The sequence below is a fragment of the Trichoplusia ni genome, chromosome 21, assembly GCF_003590095.1.
Source record: "Trichoplusia ni isolate ovarian cell line Hi5 chromosome 21, tn1, whole genome shotgun sequence".
Classification (NCBI taxonomy): Eukaryota; Metazoa; Arthropoda; class Insecta; order Lepidoptera; family Noctuidae; genus Trichoplusia; species Trichoplusia ni.
The window spans coordinates 6,169,307-6,190,165 of record NC_039498.1 but is presented as its reverse complement, the minus strand read 5'-3'; the positions used below and the strand labels follow the sequence as shown (position 1 = coordinate 6,190,165).

General features: G+C 35.2%; 3 protein-coding genes across 4 annotated transcripts in view; 2 read left to right on the top strand and 1 right to left on the bottom strand.

The window, feature by feature from the left end:
* Positions 1–372: 372 nt before the first annotated feature.
* Positions 373–7,200, bottom strand: LOC113504169. Its single transcript, XM_026886334.1, has 5 exons — positions 7,177–7,200; positions 4,218–4,499; positions 1,833–1,979; positions 1,230–1,328; positions 373–532 (listed from the first exon to the last, which is right to left on the bottom strand). Exons 2-5 carry the CDS (start codon positions 4,489–4,491, stop codon positions 375–377), a joined length of 678 nt encoding a protein of 225 aa, XP_026742135.1. The 5' UTR covers positions 4,492–4,499; positions 7,177–7,200; the 3' UTR covers positions 373–374.
* Positions 7,201–11,879: 4,679 nt separating this feature from the next.
* LOC113504167 lies at positions 11,880–14,404 on the top strand. 2 transcript variants are annotated; one of them, XM_026886333.1, is made up of 2 exons: positions 11,880–13,789; positions 14,190–14,404. In XM_026886333.1, exons 1-2 carry the CDS (start codon positions 12,221–12,223, stop codon positions 14,220–14,222), a joined length of 1,602 nt encoding a protein of 533 aa, XP_026742134.1. In that variant the 5' UTR covers positions 11,880–12,220; the 3' UTR covers positions 14,223–14,404. The 2 variants fall into 2 exon arrangements, with proteins under 2 accessions (XP_026742134.1, XP_026742133.1); XM_026886332.1 differs by having other exon boundaries at positions 11,880–13,795.
* A 5,012-nt stretch (positions 14,405–19,416) lies between these two features.
* The window catches only part of LOC113504170 (glutamate decarboxylase-like), a 32,972-nt gene continuing 31,529 nt past the window's right edge, over positions 19,417–20,859 (top strand). Inside the window, exons 1-2 of the mRNA XM_026886336.1 lie at positions 19,417–19,920; positions 20,141–20,226. Of these exons, the coding sequence (XP_026742137.1) occupies positions 20,161–20,226 (66 nt within the window). The 5' untranslated portion in view covers positions 19,417–19,920; positions 20,141–20,160. The remainder of the gene's footprint in view (positions 19,921–20,140; positions 20,227–20,859) is intronic.

Genomic DNA, 20,859 nt, shown 5'->3' with positions numbered 1-20,859 from the left:
ACCTAAACCTAACATTAAAAACAGGTTAAAAACCTCGATCTAAGCATTATATATATATACGCAACAATTTTAGAATAATAACTATAAGGAACAAATTAAATTTGCATAATATTGCACAAAAATTCACGGACTAAATAATAAAGTTACCATTGAAAACAAGTAAAGACGTGTCATAAGCGATGTAAGTAAAAACACGATGCTTCTATTGGGGGGGTAATTTTAGAAAAACTGAGATATTAAAAAAAAACAAGTGCACCTTCGTTAACATATGACAAAATTTTGTACTAAAACAATGAAGGGAATTTAAATTTTGGGGGTATTTTACTTAAAGAACGGGGATAAGATTAGTAAAACGGGGGTAAGTTTGTTAAACATTACTGGAAAGGTGTACGGGAACAGTTGCAGGCTGCTCCGCCCTGTCCTTGCCTGCATTGCACGTCGCACCACGCCGCCCAACCCTCATAGGTTGTGAGTATGCGAGCTTTGTAAATAGCTGGTGTCTCGGTGGAAGATGGGTCGCAGGTTGGGCATCCTGTTGGGTTAATTCTTTGTAAAATTGGGGTAAGAGTAGAAAATAATTCTTGGTATGGTCAGGATATTTCGAATTGTTGAGGTTTGGATTATGTACTTGATAGTTTAAAAACTAAAAGTATACTAGCGGCATTTATAATATATGTAATTGGTGTAATAATTATTAAATTAATTGCTGAATGTATCCGAAACTAGCCGAGTAATCCCGATAAATACACTTAAACAAACGCTTTTTATTTAATTTAATTATTCATTAAATAATTAATCTATACTTCTATACTAATATATAATATATAAAGCTGAAGAGTTTGTTTGTTTGTTTGAACGCGCTAATCTCAGGAACTACTGGTCCAAATTGAAAAATTATTTTTGTGTTGAATAGACCATTCATCGAGGAAGGCTTTAGGCTATAAACCATCAAGCTGCGACTAAAAGGAGCTAAGATACAATGGAAAATGTGAAAAAAAACGGGCAGGTATACCTAAATTATAACTTATATCTTCTACCCACGGGGACGAAGTCGCGGGCAACAGCTAGTTAACTATATAAATCTGCCTCACTAAAGTTATATTCGAGCCGGTCTATACATATTATTGCTAAATCACTAGAGATAGCTTGAGATCATTCAATCAAGCATATTTCTCTTTCAATAAAAGCTAAGTTCAATAAGATATTTAATAAATTATTACATTTATTACCATTAAGAACATATCCATCATAGCAGAAGGCGGTGCAGACAGCGCTCCAGTCCACTTCATGTTCTTCCTCCGATTTGGCGCAGTTACAGAGTGGTTCACCTGTCCCAAAGAAAAACAGAAAAATATAATATGAGAAAATTTACCCCAACGTTGATCGTTGGGGTAATAAAGATAAAAAAAACTTGGCCTTGCACTTAGGTGAATAAGTTATGTTTTGCATAGTTATTTAGACCATATCTTTCTATTTCTATTATTAAAAATGAAAACACTATTTAAAAATATTTTTTTTAGAATAAAATCAGACAACTGATTAAAAATAAAAACGAATGAGCCAAAACCGATGATATTTTTGTGGGACAAAATGGCAACTATTTCACGTTAAATTAAAAATGAAATCAGTTTATTCAGTATTAAGTTTTGAGGTTACAAACAGAAAAAAAGTTGAAGTCAGAATCGCCAACCTAATTGGTTTAAAGAATAAAGGTTGGCGTTTGTAGGCAATTGAGCTAGATCCTTTTCTCTCAGTTTAAGAGTCTTTTTAAAAAGAAACATAGATCTAAGTGTTTGTGAAATCCTCGCGACCCGAAGATATAGAAGTCTTACCAAGCTGGTTTGAGCACAGCGCAGGACAGACGGATGAACGGGGATGTCCGTACACTACAGCCGTCTGGTTCGTCTCCTCCAGAGCTGACTGGAGTCCCACCGGTATCAGCTGGGAGCAGGTCGATCCACACGCCTCGCCACCCAGTCCTAGGAATTGATGATGCATAAGAACATACCTGAATACTCATGTACAAAACTCTTTAGAATTTGACTTCAGTTTTGAGTAAAACTAAAGTGACATTTTTGAACAAGGCTCAGCGAAAATTGTGCGATCGTGAGTTTTGTTCATTTTACGCCTAGGACATTATCATTGGCATAGCCTTTTCCCAACTATATTGGGGTCGGCTACCAGTCCAACCGGTTTCAGCTAAGTACCAGTGACACAAGGAGCGACTGCCTATCTGACCTCCTTAACCCAGTTACCTGGGCAACCCGATACCCCTTGGTTAGACTGGCTGTCAGACTTTTTCAAGCTTCTGACTACCTGTAACGACTGTCAAAGATGTAGGAATAACAGCACGCCTAGGACATTAAATGGATTAAAATCAATTTGTATGCAATTTTGTATATCAAACTCCTGTTCAAAATCATGGCGCAATGACACTTGGTCGTTAGCTCGTATTCAATTGCCTATGGAATTCGGGCAACGGACTATGTGTAAATGAACGGAGTTAATACCAGCTTTCGTTTTGGTTACCCAACGCCGTGTTCCATTAACGTAACTTGAGTAAAACAATGTAATTATTGTAATTAATGCATCGGGTGCCCGAATCCAAGTAACGAGCAAGTGTAATAACGCATTCCGAAGGTTTTTTTTTCCGAGTTGACGTTTGATTTAACTTATCTTACATTAGAGACTCTAGTTGCGCGGTTCCAGAATGTTATTTCCATTAGAGTTTTTTTAAATCCAGGTTTTTTTAGTGGTAAGACTCAAATGACATTAGGTGTTTCTCAGAGAATCTAACATATACTAGCAACAGCTCGTCGCTCACTTCCTCGGCCTTCTAGACAAATGCCAGCAAGAAATTCTAGTTTCAAATATGTATAACATTTTGTCAGGCTGGCCACTGAAGATTTTTCTAATTATCTTTTAAGTATAATGTATCTATTATCGTGAAAACTAATATATACTTCTATACTAATCTACACTAATATATAAAGCTGAAGAGTTTGTTTGTTTGTTTGAACGCGCTCTCAGGAACTACTGGTCCAAATTGAAAAATTATTTTTGTGTTGAATAGACCATTCATCGAGGAAGGCTTTAGGCTAATAACCATTACACTGCGACTATTAGGAGCGAAGATACAATGGAAAATGTGAACAAAGCAGGGCAGGTATAAATCATAACTTATATCTTCTACCCACGGGGACGAAGTCGCGGGCAACAGCTAGTTGAGACGACCATCCATTTTGCCTCTTTTATTTTTAGTTTTTCTATTTAAATAACAAATAATATCGATTATTTTGTTTAGCTTTTATTTAAACTAGTTATTTGTGCATAGAAAGTTGGATCATATTTTTGGGTCAATAAAGCTTCTATTAGAACACACATAGCATGGCTTTTTATTTTTTAAATCGGTGTTTAGATCTTTTTACTTCCCTTGACAGCCTAGAAAACTTGCTTCTTTAAAACTAGCTTTGACCTCAACTTCGTTCGTATAGAAAGTACGGAAGTTTTTTTATTGTTGGATTTTTGTTTAATGTACCTAATCATTAAAGTTTATTACATTTTGATGTGATATTTAAAAGGCAGACTTTACAAACAAAAACCCCTTAAAAACGTTCATCTAATTTATCCTACAAGTCTAGAATAGTTGAAAGTCATGTCAGTCGTAACTACAAATATTTTTTTTAATAATAAGACATTCTGCTTGGCCCTTTCGCATTTAAATTGTTTTAATTATTAAGTACCTAGATACTAAACCAACGAAAATCGTTGAAATTATTATGAAGGTAATAAAAAAAAACAAATTGTTTGAATAAAGTTTCGTTAGATTTAAACAAAAATAATTTGCTTTTAATTACCATTGCATTGCTTTCTAAATAAATAAGTCTGCGAACACTAATCAATCTATGACTTAAATCTAGAAAAAAGAACCGTTTTCTATTTAAATAAATATGACATTTAAACAAAACGTTTTCGAAAAACTCATCAAAGTAGAAATGACTAGAGGTTACTTACCTACCGCAGTACTTTAGACAACAAAAACAAAAAAAACTGTACAGTAAATAAAATAAAATAGAACAATAAAAACACTTACCCATCACAGTTAATCATAATACACAAAAACAAATCACGAAAAACAAAACGTCAACACAAAACAAGATGGCGTCAACAATCACAACATCTCGGCAAAGGAATCAAGCATTCTGCCAAATAAAAACCTGCGTGGCAGAGGTCCGCACACAGGTTGCTTCGAGCCGTCACTGAGGGCGCCCAAGCCTTCACGTCCTTTCTGAACTGCGTCAAATATATCCTATTCAACTCTCCCCTATTATACTTCAGCTGTAAAACGACCTCGGGAACATCTATCTGTCTCACTCCCGCGTCATTTTCTTGGGATTCCATTGGCCGGTTCTCGTTGCTGGCGTCCTCTGATTGGCTGGCGCAAACTACCCCTGCGAGAGCCACGCCTACTATTAGGGAGAATAATTTCATCTTGGTATCTGCAATCAGAGATTTTTTGTTAGGCAAGTTTCGCCTCGATGGACAGATAAGTTCTGAAAGTTGTGAAGAGGGTATTCTTTACGGTCTACTTTATTTTCAATCAGGGTTTTGAAAGTTTTCTTTTAACTTTTTTGTAGAGAATAATTGCTTATTTTTGCTGTAAGATAGAATCGGGAAACTCCGAATACCAAAACGTTTTTTGCGTGCATACGTTCTTTGTTCTAATTAATTGAATTCTTATGGAATTTGACGTATTATAACAAAGTAATTAGATCAAGTATTTTTCAAATGAGAATAGACAATAATTGACGGCGAAAATCATTCTTTAAGGAATGTAATTCTTGTGTCGCCGGGGGCTTCTCAAACATTCAAGTCACATGCACAAAGACACCCAGACTCAGAACCATCATGACACAACCAAAAGGGGTTTATTACGAACTGTCATTATCGTTTCAGACATCCATGATCAAGTTTTGCGTAAAAAATCCTATTTTGACTTATTTTTCCAACATACAAGTTTATACGGATTGATAATTTATGCTTTAAAGCATCTATCAAAGCAAAATTCATTCATTAAGGAGATTAGACTAATAAGTTGCCATTTATCATTGCAAATTACATTGGACAGTACCCCGTTTCTACTACCCATCACCGCTTCGAAAGTTAAAAAATCTAATTAGTCCCTCAGTTAGATAATTGAAAAGTATGAGAAAAACTAGAATTGACAAAGATTAACTGCTTTAAAGTTTAGGAGAGGGGGCTTGTGACGTAACGATAGAGTAAAATTTATACTCAATCGTGACGTCGCGCGTAAGTTTCATTCACTGTAATTTGGTCAATTTTTGTTTGCGGGACAAATAAAAAAATACGTATCCATTATTATACAGAAAACTACAAGAGGGACACTGCAAAAAAAAATTGTCTTCATCCCTATTGTGACCATATACCCTTCTTCTAACTGAACGTGCAAGATCCTAAAAATACAGCTAACAATTTAAAACTAAAATTGGTTATATCAACTTGAACCACAAACTTATACTTCTGCTCAAAACTGCATCGGAATATAACCTTAATTGGACCCTCAAAGTTGGCACTAAGCGAAAATCTATACTCCCCAGACATCCCTGAAAGCCTTCGCGAGAAAGGGACACCCACCTGAGTTAGAGAGAGAGGGGTGAGAAAGAGATGGAGTGTGGAGTATTGATCGGGTTGTTATGTAACGTGGGTATATAGTATTGAAGGTTTTTATGTATATTTCTGTTGTTGTCTTTGTTTTGGTAAATTTACATTTAAATATTTAAGGTTTTGGTTATTTTGTAGATTTTTAAGTGGATTTTAAGCTTAGCGATAGATTTATTGTGTTGGTTTTTTTTTATAGACTGCTGGGTAAAGCGATGCTCTGTTTCCTCCAGACTTTATGCCTGTGGTGATTTCTGGATAGCTTCGCATTTTTTTAAAGTATTAATATTCTGTTATTACTAGCTGACCCAGCAAACGTTGTTTTGCCTAATAAATTATTTCTAGTTGTATGTATTTTAAATGCCACATTATAAAAAAATAAAAACAAAAAGTTTCGACCAAAAACTAAAATATTTTTTTAGTGTGAGCAACCCTTAACACTTAGGGGTATGAAAAATAGATGTTAGTTGATTCTCAGACCTACTGAATACGCATATAACATTTGGTAAAGTTCGGTAAAGCCGTTTCGGAGGAGTACGGTAACTAACATCGTGACACGGGAATTTTATGTATTACTAGCTGACCCAGCAAACGTTGTTTTGCCTAATAAATTATTTCTAGTTGTATGTATTTTTAATGCCTCCCTATAAAAAAAATAAAAACAAACAATTTCGTCCATTTTTTTTTTTTTTTTAGTGTGGGTAACCCTTGTCACTTAGGGGTATGAAAAATAGATGTTGTTCTATTCTCAGACCTACCCAATACGTATACAAAATTTCATAAGAATCGGTCGAACCGTTTCGGAGGAGTACGGTAACTAACATCGTGACACGGGAACTTTATGTATTAGAAAATATTTTCAGTCTTTTTAAAAAGGAGTCAAACTGAAATGAAATACTCATTAAAAGTGAAATAAACCACTGACACCGAGACTTTTGTAGCGCCATACCAAATCAATGACAATAAAATAATATTACGACTGTAAATTTAATTCAGTTGGAAGAAATCCTATCCATAAAGATAAAGATGCTTATGGTGTGCAAATAAGTAAAATAGTTTTAAAGTTTAAATGATGATAACACGTAATTTTCATATATTAAGATGATAATGCAATGATTAATATGTTTAGGTACATTTTATTTGCTACTGAAAAACATGAAAAGCGAGAATATTATTTTTTATCTAAAATCTGAAAAGAAGTTGAAGAAAAAACCAACAAATCTTAATACCCAAAAATATTAAGCAACTTTTTGTTTATCTTTGGCTCACATTTCCAGACTGGGGAATCATCGACAGCTCATCTATATCTATAAAATTCTATCATCAAATCTATAAAATTATAACTAAAAATGTAATGGTTGATGATTTTTTTATCATTTACATAGTAGAATAGAATATTCTTTGTTGTCTGCCATAGAATGACGTCAGTGAAATTAATAAAACTATTAATTAATCTAAGAACGTAATATCATATTATATAAAATATAAGGGACTCACATAAATTGGTGTTATCTGGCTCACTCGATGCTTTCCAATGAACATGGCTACCGTTTCCCACAGCCATGCATTAGTCACAGACTACTCTTATATAGAGAAAATTCAGAGGTTATTTCAATTAAAACAGTTTAAAAACGTATTTATCGAGATTGCCCGACCAGTTTTAGACCCAACCCGAATCTATATATCTATACTAATATATAAAGCTGAAGAGTTTTTTTGTTTGTTTGTTTGAACGCGCTAATCTCAGGAACTAGTGGTCCAAATTGAAAAATTCTTTTTGTGTTGAATAGACCATTAATCGAGGAAGGCTTTAGGCTATAAACCATCACGCCGCGACTTATAATAGCTAAGATACAATGGAAAATGTGAAAAAACCAGGGCAGGTACAAATCATAACTTACATCTTCTTCTACCCACGGGGACGAAGTCGCGGGCATCAGCTAGTCCTTAATATTAGGAATATATGGGTTCATTATGATATGATAAATAAGCTTAATAAATCTTTGTATACTTAATTTATAAACGAATTTTGCTCACAAATATTATTATAACATTATACAAATATTGTTACAAATTAGGCACGATTTTTTTTTGTTTTTGAACAATAATGTAGTTTAAAAGAAATTTCCTTAGTTTTATAGACACAAGCATTAAATATAATACTAACATACTTTCCAAGTAAACTTTCAATTCATGTCATCAAATCTTTCAATTCCCGTCTACTTAGTTATAATAAATAAATCAGTAATATTTCCTTTTTCATGAATATCTCGCTGATATTATTTGAAGTCTCTGTTTTTATTCGTTACTCTATAACCACTTAACAGTTGATAACCCTATCTAAAGTGGCGAGGTTTTCCTGAAAGCTTCATCTATCTCTAATGTACCGGTCAATTTATATACTGGACGGCTTATCATCAACATATTCCAGCACTAAAAGTACCACTTTTGTTTCGCAATTTATTAAAAAAATATATCTAATATATAAAATTCCCGTGTCACGATGTTAGTTACCGTACTCCTCCGAAACGGCTTAACCGATTTTTACCAAATTTTATATGCGTATTCTGTAGGTCTGAGAATAGAACAACATCTATTTTTCATACCCCTAAGTGATAAGGGTTGCTGACACTAAAAAAAAATATTTAATTTTTTGGACGAAATTGTTTGTTTTTATAATGTGGCATTAAAACTACATACAACTAGAAAAAAAATCGGCAAAACAACGTTTGCTGGGTCAGCTAGTACAAATATAAAAGGCCTTCGTTCAGCTGTGGATTATTGAATGTTGATGATAATACCATTCAAAAATTCACTGACGGAAAGTATAGAGTACATTGGTATAATGAAACTTAATTGTTATATTACACAACTTTGCAAAGAAAAAAGTTTTGGCGCCCAACATGGGGCGACAAATATATTGACATGATTCTAATAGCAAATAGCTGCCGTCACGGCACTGCCTGCGAGAATATCGCCACAAAAGATGATATTGCTATATTGTTAGTCTTAAAAAGTTCAAATATACATTAACAGTACGTCTATCTTTCAAGATGGACTCGATATACCGATTTAGGTAATCTTCTAATATATAAAATTCCCGTGTCACGATGTTAGTTACCGTACTCCTCCGAAACGGCTTAACCGATTTTTACCAAATTTTATATGCGTATTCTGTAGGTCTGAGAATAGAACAACATCTATTTTTCATACCCCCAAATGATAAGGGTTGCTCACACTAAAAAAAAATATTTTATTTCTTGGACGAAATTGTTTGATTTTATTTTTATTATGATGTGGCACTAAAAATACATACAACTAGAAAAAAAATCGGCAAAACAACGTTTGCTGGGTCAGCTAGTATAGTTATAAAATAACGCTAATCTTCGTTTTTTTTTAAATAAGTCGCAAAAAACAGCTGGATTTTGTAAATTGAAATTACATTTTCATTAACTGGCATACTGCTCAATAATTAATGCCCTTCAATCTAGAAATTTACGAAACATCTGCAAATAAACCACATTGATATCGCATAACGTACATACATTTAAAACAGGACTTAATGTTTAAGACAACAAAATTCCTTTTACGACCATACATAATTTAAGTCTTAAAACTAATACATAAATCATACTTGTCCTATATTACAGGTACATTCTGACCTGCGTAATATCCCCCACTTAAGGGGCGTGGCATTGACGTCATACGCCCCTACCACCCCCGGGGGACGGGGGAGGAGAGGGGAGAGCGGTCGAGGAATTTCCCCCCTTCGTAAAAGCATCTCGTTGAATATTTGCATCAATAAATTGTTCTGATATAAAATTCTTTCTCGTTAACGTAAATGTTGGTATTTTAGTTAAATGGAGGTAGTTTATTTAAAGGTATATATGCAGGTAAAGCTAAAATTTGAATAATTGTGGTAAGTTAAATACCGTTGAAAATATTTGGGTAATTTTAAGCATAAATTCTCAACGAAATTTCTAATTAACAGAAGAAATATACGATGTTTATGGGGCCCAGGTAAAATTCTGTTTCAGTATTTCAATAAAATTAATTTAAAACAACAATTTCCTAAAACGGTACCATTTACCACAAATTAAGAGTTGATAAAATTTTAGGGTCCCTGTGTGAACCGTTAAGTATCAGAATCTTGATTTTAATTATTATAATGACCCATAGTGACAGATACTTAAAAAAAACACATTAGCTCATCGCAATATCCAATATTCACTTACAATACATATATCCTCAAACAAAGCTTAAACCAAGAAAAAACTTTACTGCAATTTCTAACTGAAGGCAGAGTCGCGAGCAAAAACTAATGTAATCATTCATGTAAAAGCCCGAATATTGGTACATCATAGTTTTTACCAGGGCCCCAATTCTGCTATTTTACAATGGCCAATGAATGAATGGCAATCGGATTAAATAAATATAAATAAATGCGGACAACATCACATACATTGTTCTGAACCCAAAGTAAGTTGCAAAAGCACTTGTGTTATGGAATTCAGATACAACGAAGGTACCACAAACACCCACACCCGACAATGTAGTAATGTGAATTTTTACATTGACCCGACCGGGGATCGAACCCGGGACCTCAGAGTTAGCGACACCTTGTAACCGTTGCGTACGCCACTCGACGTACAAAATTGAAATGATTCCTATTCTCTTAAGCATTTTTCCAATACAATAATTAGAACTTAATTGTAACCTTGTGTGTACCGCCACGCACTGAATTTTCAATTATTGTGTAGAAAAATGCTTAAAAGTATACAAAAATGGTCATTTTGAGCCAAGTTTCATTCATTCACGAGCTGCTGCCCGCGACTTCGTCCCCGTGGGTAGAAGATATAAGTTATGATTTATACCTGCCCTGATTTTTTCCCTATTTTCCATTGTACCTATCTTCGCTCCTATTAGTCGCAGCGTGATGGTTTATAGCCTAAAGCCTTCCTCGATGAATGGTCTATTCAACACAAAAATAATTTTTCAAAGTGGCCCAGTAGTTCCTGAGATTAGCGCGTTCAAACAAACAAACAAACTCTTCTGCTTTATATATTAGTATAGATTGGCCATTGTAAAATATCAGAATCGGGGCCCTGTTAATGGCTTACCAGCATGAGTCATTAAAAGTATTTATATATTTAAAAAACAAAATTTATAACCTGAATTAACACATACGACACTATTTATCCCGATTTTACCCGTGGGATCATATTCGATTTTTAGCGGGCGGGGCCGCGGGTAACAGCTACTAGTGGCATAAAAACAAAAATAGCTTTACTACCATAAAGTCTGTACTAGCAAGACATTGCGGAAATGTACTTAAAACAAAAGCGTGGGTGGTGCGTGGGCTGAGTTCAACTCTGACCTTTCGTGATGACGCAAATTCTGCAACCTATATATGTAGTTGCGGGCTGTTCGTTTGACCTTTTGATGACGCAGTTTCAAACTGAAAAGTGTTTGTATTTGCACTAATAAGGAAGTCTGAAATAAATCGTCTGTTTTGTATTTTAATGTTGTCAAATCTGTTAATTCAAATGAAAAATGAGAGTTATTTAAAGTATAAGTAATTAATGGATATTCTAGATAGCATCAGAAGAAGACTGTTATTCTTTTCATATTTTTAAAATTAATTTATTCTTCTGTCATGGGGTGTTTCATAAACATTCAAGTAACGTGCACAAGGCACCCATACTCAGAAGCATTCGTGGATCACACAAATACTTGCCCTATTCGGGGATTGAACCCGCTTCACGCAGAGTTTGTCTAGCGGTATGTTATCAATGCAGTTAAGATCAAGGTAGAGATAAGTGAAGTGGACGATAGGAGAAAAAAAGGGGTGAGGGATGGAAGGGAAGAAGGAATGAACGAATGTATTAAACTCAGATTATATGTAGCAAAACTATTGGCAAAACAGACTGACAAGATATAAGGTTGGTATTTGTTGATAAATGGGGAATTACTTTATTTATTTATTTAATTATCTAACTAATCTACCATTACAGGTTACTTAACCTAATGCGGTAGCTAGGACTAAACAAAGGTCTAAGTATTTATGTGAACTAGGGTTTCAAAGATTGAATTATTATGCACATAGTTGCAGGTCTAAATTCCAGCAACTGTTTTAATATGTAATTTACAATTCGTTCTGTACAATTCATTTCACAAAGGTACATGTAAAATACTGTGGGATATTGTAATTTAAGTAATCGGAACGCAACGGATGAAGGAGAGGGAAGTATGTGTGCGAGAAGGACGGAAGGCTAATGGCGAAAAAGTGTGGAACGACGACGGACGATACGGTGTTTAAAATAAGAAAGTGTGATTCGAATGTAAAAATAAAACAATTCAAAAGTGACCTACGCATTTATTATTGCCATAAATCCCACAAAATTGGGGGCTCGTCCGGGATTGGCAATAATTACGACGAACGACGACGGATACCGGCACGTGGCGAACGGCGGCCGACGATTCAAACCTCATCTACGACTTTTATGACGGTTAAGGCGAAGGAGGGCTGAAGCAAGCTAAGATGACTACGAAGCCGATAAAAGAGGAACCACATACGGGATTAAGCTCGACGTTGTATCTTACCACGGAACTTATACCTAAATTCACCGGTCAAGACAAAACCTATTCAGTGTCTCGATGGATACAAGACGTCGAAGAGAATGGTGAAATATGCGGATGGACACCGCTTCAACAGCTACTGATGGCACGGAGATCTCTAGCAGGCACCGCACAACTCTGGATACAAGCTGAACGCCCTCACAAAACATGGGAGGAACTCAAGACGGCCCTGAGTAAGGAATTTCCCGACACCGTCGACATCAAGACCATACACGAACTCATGAGTCAGCGAAAGAAAAGACGTGACGAGAGTTGCATCGACTATATGATGGTCATGAAGGAATTAGGAAAGCGAGGAAAATTTCCTGATTACGTGGCTATAAAATACATTGTTGACGGCATTGTCGACCATGAGACACATAAAATAATGCTGTACGGAGTAACAACGTATCCAGACCTAAAAGAGAAGCTCAAAATCTACGAAAACATTAAAGAAAAACTGAAGTTGGAACATAGAAGTGCCTTTAGAAGTGAAAAGCGCAGTATCATTCAGCAAAAGTCTAAGAAATGTTATAATTGTGGCGATGGCAATCATTTATCAGGAGACTGTCCGCAGAAGACACAAGGTCCAAAATGCTTTCACTGCAACGAATATGGTCATATTTCACCGATGTGCCCGCATAGAAAAAACATGGCGGTGGGCGGCCGCAAGGAAGATATGAGTACAAATTCAAATTCATCAAAATGGCGCACTTTTGGCGATAGAAGAAATAATCATGGCGGCGGCGGCGCATCGGCAAGTGGAAGTGGTGAACGAGTGAACAAACAAGCAATGTTCGGTCACAACGAGGAAGTAGAAATGTCAAACTCAAAGATGACAGGTGACAGCCAAGACAGCAAATGTCAAATTGAATATGACATCTACGATGTAAACAAACAGTCGCTACAAGAAAAACCTCTGAAAATAGTCGAATTATGTGGAAAAGAGGCAAGTGCGCTTATAGATTCGGGCAGTGACGTGAATTTAGTGTCCTCGGAATTTTGTGCTAACGTTTCTAAATCCACGAACAATAGTATAACGCTCACTGGACTCGGTCTCGCTAAAGTGAAGTCGGTAGGTTGTATAACAACAAATGTGGTTATTGACGGTGCGAACTACGACGATGTGTTATTCTACGTTGTGCCTAAAGACTGTATGCCTTTTGATGTAATCATAGGTCACGAATTTCTTAAAAATGTTGTAACAGTTATGAAAGGTTGTGATGTGTGGATGAAACCTGTGGAATGGGTGAGCAAAATTCATTGTTTCAGTTGCAGTGTTGATGTTGGTCATGTAACTAACACTAACCTAAAAGAAGAAGTTGTCCAAATGGTTGAGAACTATCAACCAAATCAAATTAAAGAAGCTCCTATCCAGCTGAAAATAATTGTGAAAGATGATGTACCTGTAGTGCAGCGCCCACGACGCATATCCTTAAAGGAGCAAGCAGTAGTTGAGGAGCAAGTGTCGGAGTGGCTTGAGCAAGGCATTGTAAGAGTAAGTTATTCTGAATATGCCAGTCCCTTAGTTCTTGTTCGCAAAAAAGATGGTGCTATAAGGGTGTGTGTAGACTATAGAAAATTAAATAGTAAAATTGTAAAGGATGAGTTCCCCTTACCTATTATTGAGGATTATATTGACAAGTTGGCTGAGGCAAAAGTATTTAGTGTATTGGATTTAAAAAAATGGTTTTTTCCATTTGAATGTCAGTAGTGAGTCAATCAAGTACACTGCATTTGTTACACACCACGGGCAGTTTGAGTTCCTGAAGGCTCCATTTGGCTTATCTGTTTCCCCCGAACTATTTCATGAGATTTGTGACCATAATCTTCAGAGAATTGATATCCAAAGGTGTTGTACTAATATTCGTCGACGATATCCCTTGTTCCAGCTAAAGACGAACAGGAAGCAGTGGACAGCTTAAGAGAAGTTTTAAGGGTAGCATCTGAGTATGGCTTACAAATAAATTGGAAGAAAGCACATCTTATATGTCGGAGCATAACTTATTTAGGCCATACAATTGAGAATGGACAAGTAAGGCCTGCCAGTGACAAGATTGACGCTGTTACAAAATTTCCAGAACCAAAAACAGTTAAGCAATTGCAAAGTTTTTATAGGGTTAGCATCATATTTCCGGAAGTATATACAGAATTTTGCATCTATAGCACGACCACTTACAGATTTATTAAAGAAAGATGTTAATTTTGAGTTTAATGATAACCAACGACGTGCGTTCAACTGTTTGAAGGAATGTCTGACTACCAAACCAGTTTTAAGGATATTCAATCCAAGATTTGAAACAGAAATGCATACAGATGCCTCACGTTTGGCTTATGCCGCTATTCTTATGCAGCGTTCTGACGATGATGGTGGACTACATCCAGTGTACTATATGAGCCGTAAAACAAGCGAAGCAGAAAAGAAGTACACCAGTTATGAATTGGAAAGTCTGGCCATTATAGAAGGCGTGAAAAAATTTAGACATTACTTGTATGGTTTGAAATTTAAAATTGTAACCGATTGCCAAGCATTTCAGATGACACTTAAGAAAAAAGATTTGTGTACAAGAGTCGCAAGATGGGCATTACTTCTACAGGAGTTTGACTTTGTAGTTGAACATCGGCCGGGAACTAGGATGAAGCATACTGATGCATTAAGCCGAAACCTTACGTAGCAGTGGTTACTCTGCATGACGAAATCAGACAAGCACAACAGACAGATGATGGTATAAAAGCTATATTAGAGATATTACAAGAAAGAAGCTATGGTGATTATTATATTGATAATGGATTGTTGTACAAAGGAGTGGAAAAGCATCTAGTGATACCAAAGTCTATGGAAAATGAAATCATAAGAAGAGCTCATGCAAATGGACACTTTTCAAGAAAAAGATGACTGAATTAATAAGTAAAGATTATTTTATTAAGAACCTAGATAAGAAAATTGAAGATTTCATTACCAGTTGTATTCCATGTTTATTAGCCACGCGTAAGGAGGGAAAACAGGAAGGTTTTCTGCAACCAATCGAAAAGGAAGAATCACCATTACACACACTTCATTTGGATCACATTGGTCCCATGACAGAGACGAAGAAGCAGTACAACCATATTCTTACAATTGTAGACGCATTTACGAAGTTCACTTGGATTTTTCCCACTAAGAGCACCACCAGTAAAGAAACAATTGAAAAGTTGAAAATTCACCAGCAACATTTTGGCAATCCTACTAGATTTATAACTGATCGAGGAACAGCTTATACGAGTAATGAGTTTCAAGAGTATTGTAAAGATGAAAACATACAGCACATCAAAATTACAACTGGGATACCTAGAGGAAATGGTCAGGTTGAAAGAGTTCATCGTACTATAATCTCTGTACTTACAAAATTGTGTATAGAAAACCCTTCGCTTTGGTACAGGCATGTAAGTAGATTACAGCGAGCTCTAAATAGTACTTTTCAGCGAAGCATAAATTCAACACCCTATCAACTATTGATTGGGACTAAAATGAGAATGAAAGAAGATATTGAGATCTATGACTTGCTTTTGGAAGAAGGAAGAGAAAGCTATTCAGAGGAGAGAGAAAAACTCAGAGAAAAAGCTAAGGAACAGATTCTACAGGTCCAGGAAGAGAATATAAGAAATTTCAATAGAAAAAGAAAAGAAAGCATGAAGTACAAAGAAGGAGATTTGGTGGCAATAAAACGCACGCAATTTGGAACTGGAATGAAAATAAAAGCCAAATATCTAGGACCCTATAAAGTTATAAAAGTGAAGAGGAATGACAGATATGAAGTGAAAAAGCTGGATCCTAATACGGAAGGACCTGGTGCAACCTCTAGTTCAGCTGATTGCATGAAGTTGTGGCCAGATGTCAACCCCAAAACCTAAAGCATAAGAGTTGATTTATAATTTTGTTTTTTTTTTTTGGTTTGTGTGAGAGTTTTATTCCATTGTTAACTTAGTTTATTGATTTGGTTGTAAATCTGTTGTACTACAATGTTACTCTTGTTTATTACCAATAAGTGATCTGTATTTGTTCATATGGTGTAATTTTGTTACCTCACAAAATTACTAGTTTGTTGTATAAACTTAAGCTTGTTTAAGTAAAGAATTGTTACTTGGTCTTGTAAATTCGATTTAAGTTAAATAATATATTAGATTAATGAATGCATGTGGTGAATGTTTGAGAGCATGTCTGAGGACAGACATGGATCAGGAATGGCCGATTGTGGGATATTGTAATTTAAGTAATCGGAACGCAACGGATGAAGGAGAGGGAAGTATGTGTGCGAGAAGGACGGAAGGCTAATGGCGAAAAAGTGTGGAACGACGACGGACGATACGGTGTTTAAAATAAGAAAGTGTGATTCGAATGTAAAAATAAAACAATTCAAAAGTGACCTACGCATTTATTATTGCCATAAATATATTGCCATAGATATGTAATAAATGAAACACACTACATTGGCCATTTTCCATGGGGAAAGCTGTCACGGGTCGCAATTTACATTAATGTAAAATGTAAAAACAAAAATCATCGATCTAATCATTTGGGACGTGGGGACCAGGTGCACGAGTTCTTTATAAAGAACTCGCAAAGCGCATCGTCGACTCCATCCGTGATCAGAGGGTTGGTCTGTTCTTGGCAAAAATAATTGGCATTGCCTGTCAATGGTTAATTAAAGACAAAGTTATTTTTTTTTTAATACTTATTAAATAAATCCTGCAATTGGCATTCTCTAATACTGGTGCCACAATAACGAGAAATGCCATTAAGTATCGCGATTATGGACGTTAACCGTAGGCTTAGCAACAACTTAACGCGATAATTTGACAACGGCATTAACATTTTGCCGTTTAGCGTAAAGGTGCTCCCTCACCTGGAGCATTCACGTGTATTTTAACACTAGCTGTTGCTCGCGACTTCGTCCACGTGGTAAATGGTCTATTCAACACAAAAATAATTTTTCAATTCGAACCAGTAGTTCCTGAGATCAGCGCGGTCAAACAAACAAACTCTTCAGCTTTATAGATTAGTATAGAAGTATAGATATAGATTCGACTTTGAGCATTTCACAGTAATTGTATTTCATAGTATCGATGTTACAAGTTGTGTCAAGATACCACACATCATTACAGGGTGCGCATTGTAATACTCGTCTCTCCTCCTTCACTGATGTAACGACCCATTTAGACGATGCGAGAAATATCGTGCAAGTTGCAATACATTGTGCAGCTGCGCGGCTCTGGTATCTGAAGTGTCATACTATCACCAGCAATGTTTACTCGACAGCTCAAGTGACGGTACATCAAAAAAAATATTGCGTTAAGAGAGAGAGATGTTGGACGCTTTCTGAACGTGCTAACTCAAAGTTTAAAGGAAGCTGAACTCAAACATAATTCTCCACTACCCACACATATTTTATCCTTAACAAGACCTATCCCTAAGCTTGCAATATGTCTGAAACAAAATGGCGCACCCAAAGCTCGGCTGTTTGTAATACACCCACACGATCTCCGTTTGGTTATGTCACCCACGCGTGGATCTTTTGTACAAATGTGGGCTGTAACTCTTTTAGGGGTCTGTACGGGAATGAAAAAATGGTTACGCGTCTTGGAAAGAAAGCTCTGGTGATTCAAAATTAAAATCAAGACGTTTTGTTTTTAAGTGGGCATTTTCGAAACGATTTCGGATACTTCTTTATATGTATGAATCCAGTTGTGAGATTCCAAATAGCATTCTTATCTTTACTAATATATAAAGCTGGAAAGTTTGTTTGAACGCGCTTATCTCAGGAACTACTGGTCCAAATTGAAAAAATCTTTTTGTGTTGAATAGACCATTAATCGAGGAAGGCTTTAGGCTATAAACCATCACGCTGCGACTAATAGGAGCGAAGATACAATGGAAAATGTGAAAAAAAAGGGACGGGTAATAAATCATAACTTATATCTTCTACCCACGGGGACGAAGTCGCGGGCAACAGCTAGTCTAAAATAAAACCCGCGATACAATCCGTAAAAGTAGTTTCATTATATGTACTTTCTTAACTATTCTAAGTCACCTCTGATAAATGGTGAAGGAAAACATCGTGAGGAAACCTGGACTACAAATATTGGAATCTGAAAGCACCCGCAGTGAGCTAGCGTGGTGATCAATGCTCAAACGTTTCTTATAACTGACGAGGCCTGACGTTTAAGTATACGTTGGTATATTTTGTTTATATTTGTTTGTGCTGATAGCAGATTTATTTAATGTCATTTAACTCCATTTTTCTGTATATATGGCAAGAGGCCAATGTTTAGTAGTAAGTCATTTTATAGGCTGGTATTGTTCCTCTTGTTCTTTTTCTCATTATTTTCCCTTTCCTAATCTTTCCCCTTTTCATTACTGTATTTTTTTTACATCCTTTTATTTGGAAAACAAACAGATATTGACACAGTTACTTAAACTCAATATGAAATGAGATATCTCAATATCAAAAAATCCACAATTTATCTTGCATTATAATAATTTTACATTAGAGAAATAACAAAATTAGAAACACAGAACATAGCAGTGCTACTTCCATTTAAATAATAGTTATGACGTCACAGTGTTGGTAATTTTAACATGTCCGCCATTTTGAAACGCGTAGGCGGATAACCAGAGATTCTGTAATGTGTAGGCGTAAAACAGGTGACCTTTGACCTTTGCGGAACCTATAATAAGGTTTGCAGCTCCGGGCGGAATATGTGTAGGTTGGATGAGGTCAATTTTGTTTTCTGTATTATTAATAAATGTCACCTTACGTGGGTACCTTTATCTGGCATGTGTATGAGATAACAAGATATGTATATTTACCTTAAATCTTTTCTATATGAAGTTGTTATAAGAAAAGCCAATACCCTCTTATTTTTTTAAATTTAATGTGATTTTATAAGTAATAATATCGAATTAAAAAACTAAAGAACTGACTGATTGACTACAAATTGTATTCATTAAAATAATTTATTTCTGTTCCTTTAAATAGTACAAATCATATATTATTATTTTTATCCCTTTAAACGACACCATTATCAAACCTCTCAAACTTAATATTAAAAAAAAAATCACGATAATAAATTACCAACACACATTACAAAAATCGAACAAAGAAATCAATTTTGCACATTAATTTCATTTCAAACAAACGAAAACAAGTTAAATTCAAATTCATCCTCAACTTCCAGACGTCATAATTACAAATTAAATGCATATAAAAACCTGAAAATCCCTGTAAAATCTCTGTAAATTGTACGGGCGACGCCCAAAGCTGACCCAATTCCGATTATTGACCAGCCCCATCCCTCAGCTACCTAAATGTCACCCCCCACGACCTTTTCAGCGCGCATGCGCTACAGCCTGAAACCCCTGAAGCCTCCGAGCCCAGATTTCAGTCTACCTAGCACCGCCTCACAAGCAACCAGCTTTCAGGCTGAAAATAATCTTGAATTCAATTCTCACACATATATATGAGATATTCTAAAAGTGAATTAATTTTCATCAAATATCTTTTCAATTTGAGGCACATAGTAATCTGTTTTTCAACCAAGAATATATCTTACAAGTAGTGTTTGGTGGGAGAAGGTTTTTTTGAGGTATGTATCTCAATATTTAATTAAATTTCATTAGATGTAGACCTAGAATTTGTTTTTTGTATAATTTCTAGTTTCATTTTCACATCTTTGCTCTGAATATTAAAACTGCCGTCAAATGAACTCATTTTAGTAACATTTTCTACTGTTTCGGACTATATTTTTACCTGGCAACATTTATGTGTCAGAATCATTAATATTTTTTCTCTCTTTCTGTCCACAGACTTTCTAGAAGTTAGAGTAATGTCAAAGCTGAGTTTGGACGGCTTTTTTTCATACTGCAAGCAAATCGCAGAACATATACAGTTGGTTCGTTCAATCGATCATTACTAGTCCGCCATCTTGTTTTGTGCCGCCATATTGTATTCACTCCCTTTGTTCTAGATTTGCATGCAACCTTTTTATGCATGCTTTGTAGTTATCTTTTAATTTTCTTGCTTTTAGTTTTGAATTTTATTTGTTTTTTTTGAATTTGTGTCGATTTTAGTCTAATATGCTTTTATATTTTAAACAATTAGTACATATCGATTTGAAATTAAATCATTATCATTTTATTCTGCCGTAATTATTATAAATAGTTAAACTGAGATTTTTAAACACAATTTTAGTATTAATCAAATTAATTGCGAATTTCTGAAATATTGTGCATAAAAAAGCTTTCTTCTTTTAAAAATTAACGGTCGCGTCATTGGCATTAAAAAATGTGTTTTAACGGTAAAATCTCGAACACAGTTACCGTCGGTAAAAGAAAGTTCAACTTTCGGTAACTTACCGTCGGGTTAGATCATTGACATTAACCTAACTATTAATTAACAATTAGACACTTTTATTTTGTAGGTTAAAAGGTAGCAGTAGTAGTTTTCGAATTTTAATCATTTTTGAAATTATTTATTCATTGTATTTAGTAACTTTATCCTGAATTTATTTATTGATTAATCCTGG

What these genes read in the sequence shown, in the direction of transcription:
- LOC113504169 (XM_026886334.1), bottom strand. Translation starts at nt 4,491, where the DNA reads ATGAAATTATTCTCCCTAATAGTAGGCGTGGCTCTCGCAGGGGTAGTT. An exon ending in TGCGGACCTCTGCCACGCAG is followed by an intron (nt 1,980 to 4,217) that starts GTTTTTATTTGG and finishes ATCAATTCCTAG; the next exon opens with GACTGGGTGGCGAGGCGTGT. An exon ending in TGATGGATATGTTCTTAATG is followed by an intron (nt 533 to 1,229) that starts GTAATAAATGTA and finishes TTAACCCAACAG; the next exon opens with GATGCCCAACCTGCGACCCA.
- LOC113504167 (XM_026886332.1), top strand. Translation starts at nt 12,221, where the DNA reads ATGACTACGAAGCCGATAAAAGAGGAACCACATACGGGATTAAGCTCG. An exon ending in TTGAGCAAGGCATTGTAAGA is followed by an intron (nt 13,796 to 14,189) that starts GTAAGTTATTCT and finishes CCCTTGTTCCAG; the next exon opens with CTAAAGACGAACAGGAAGCA.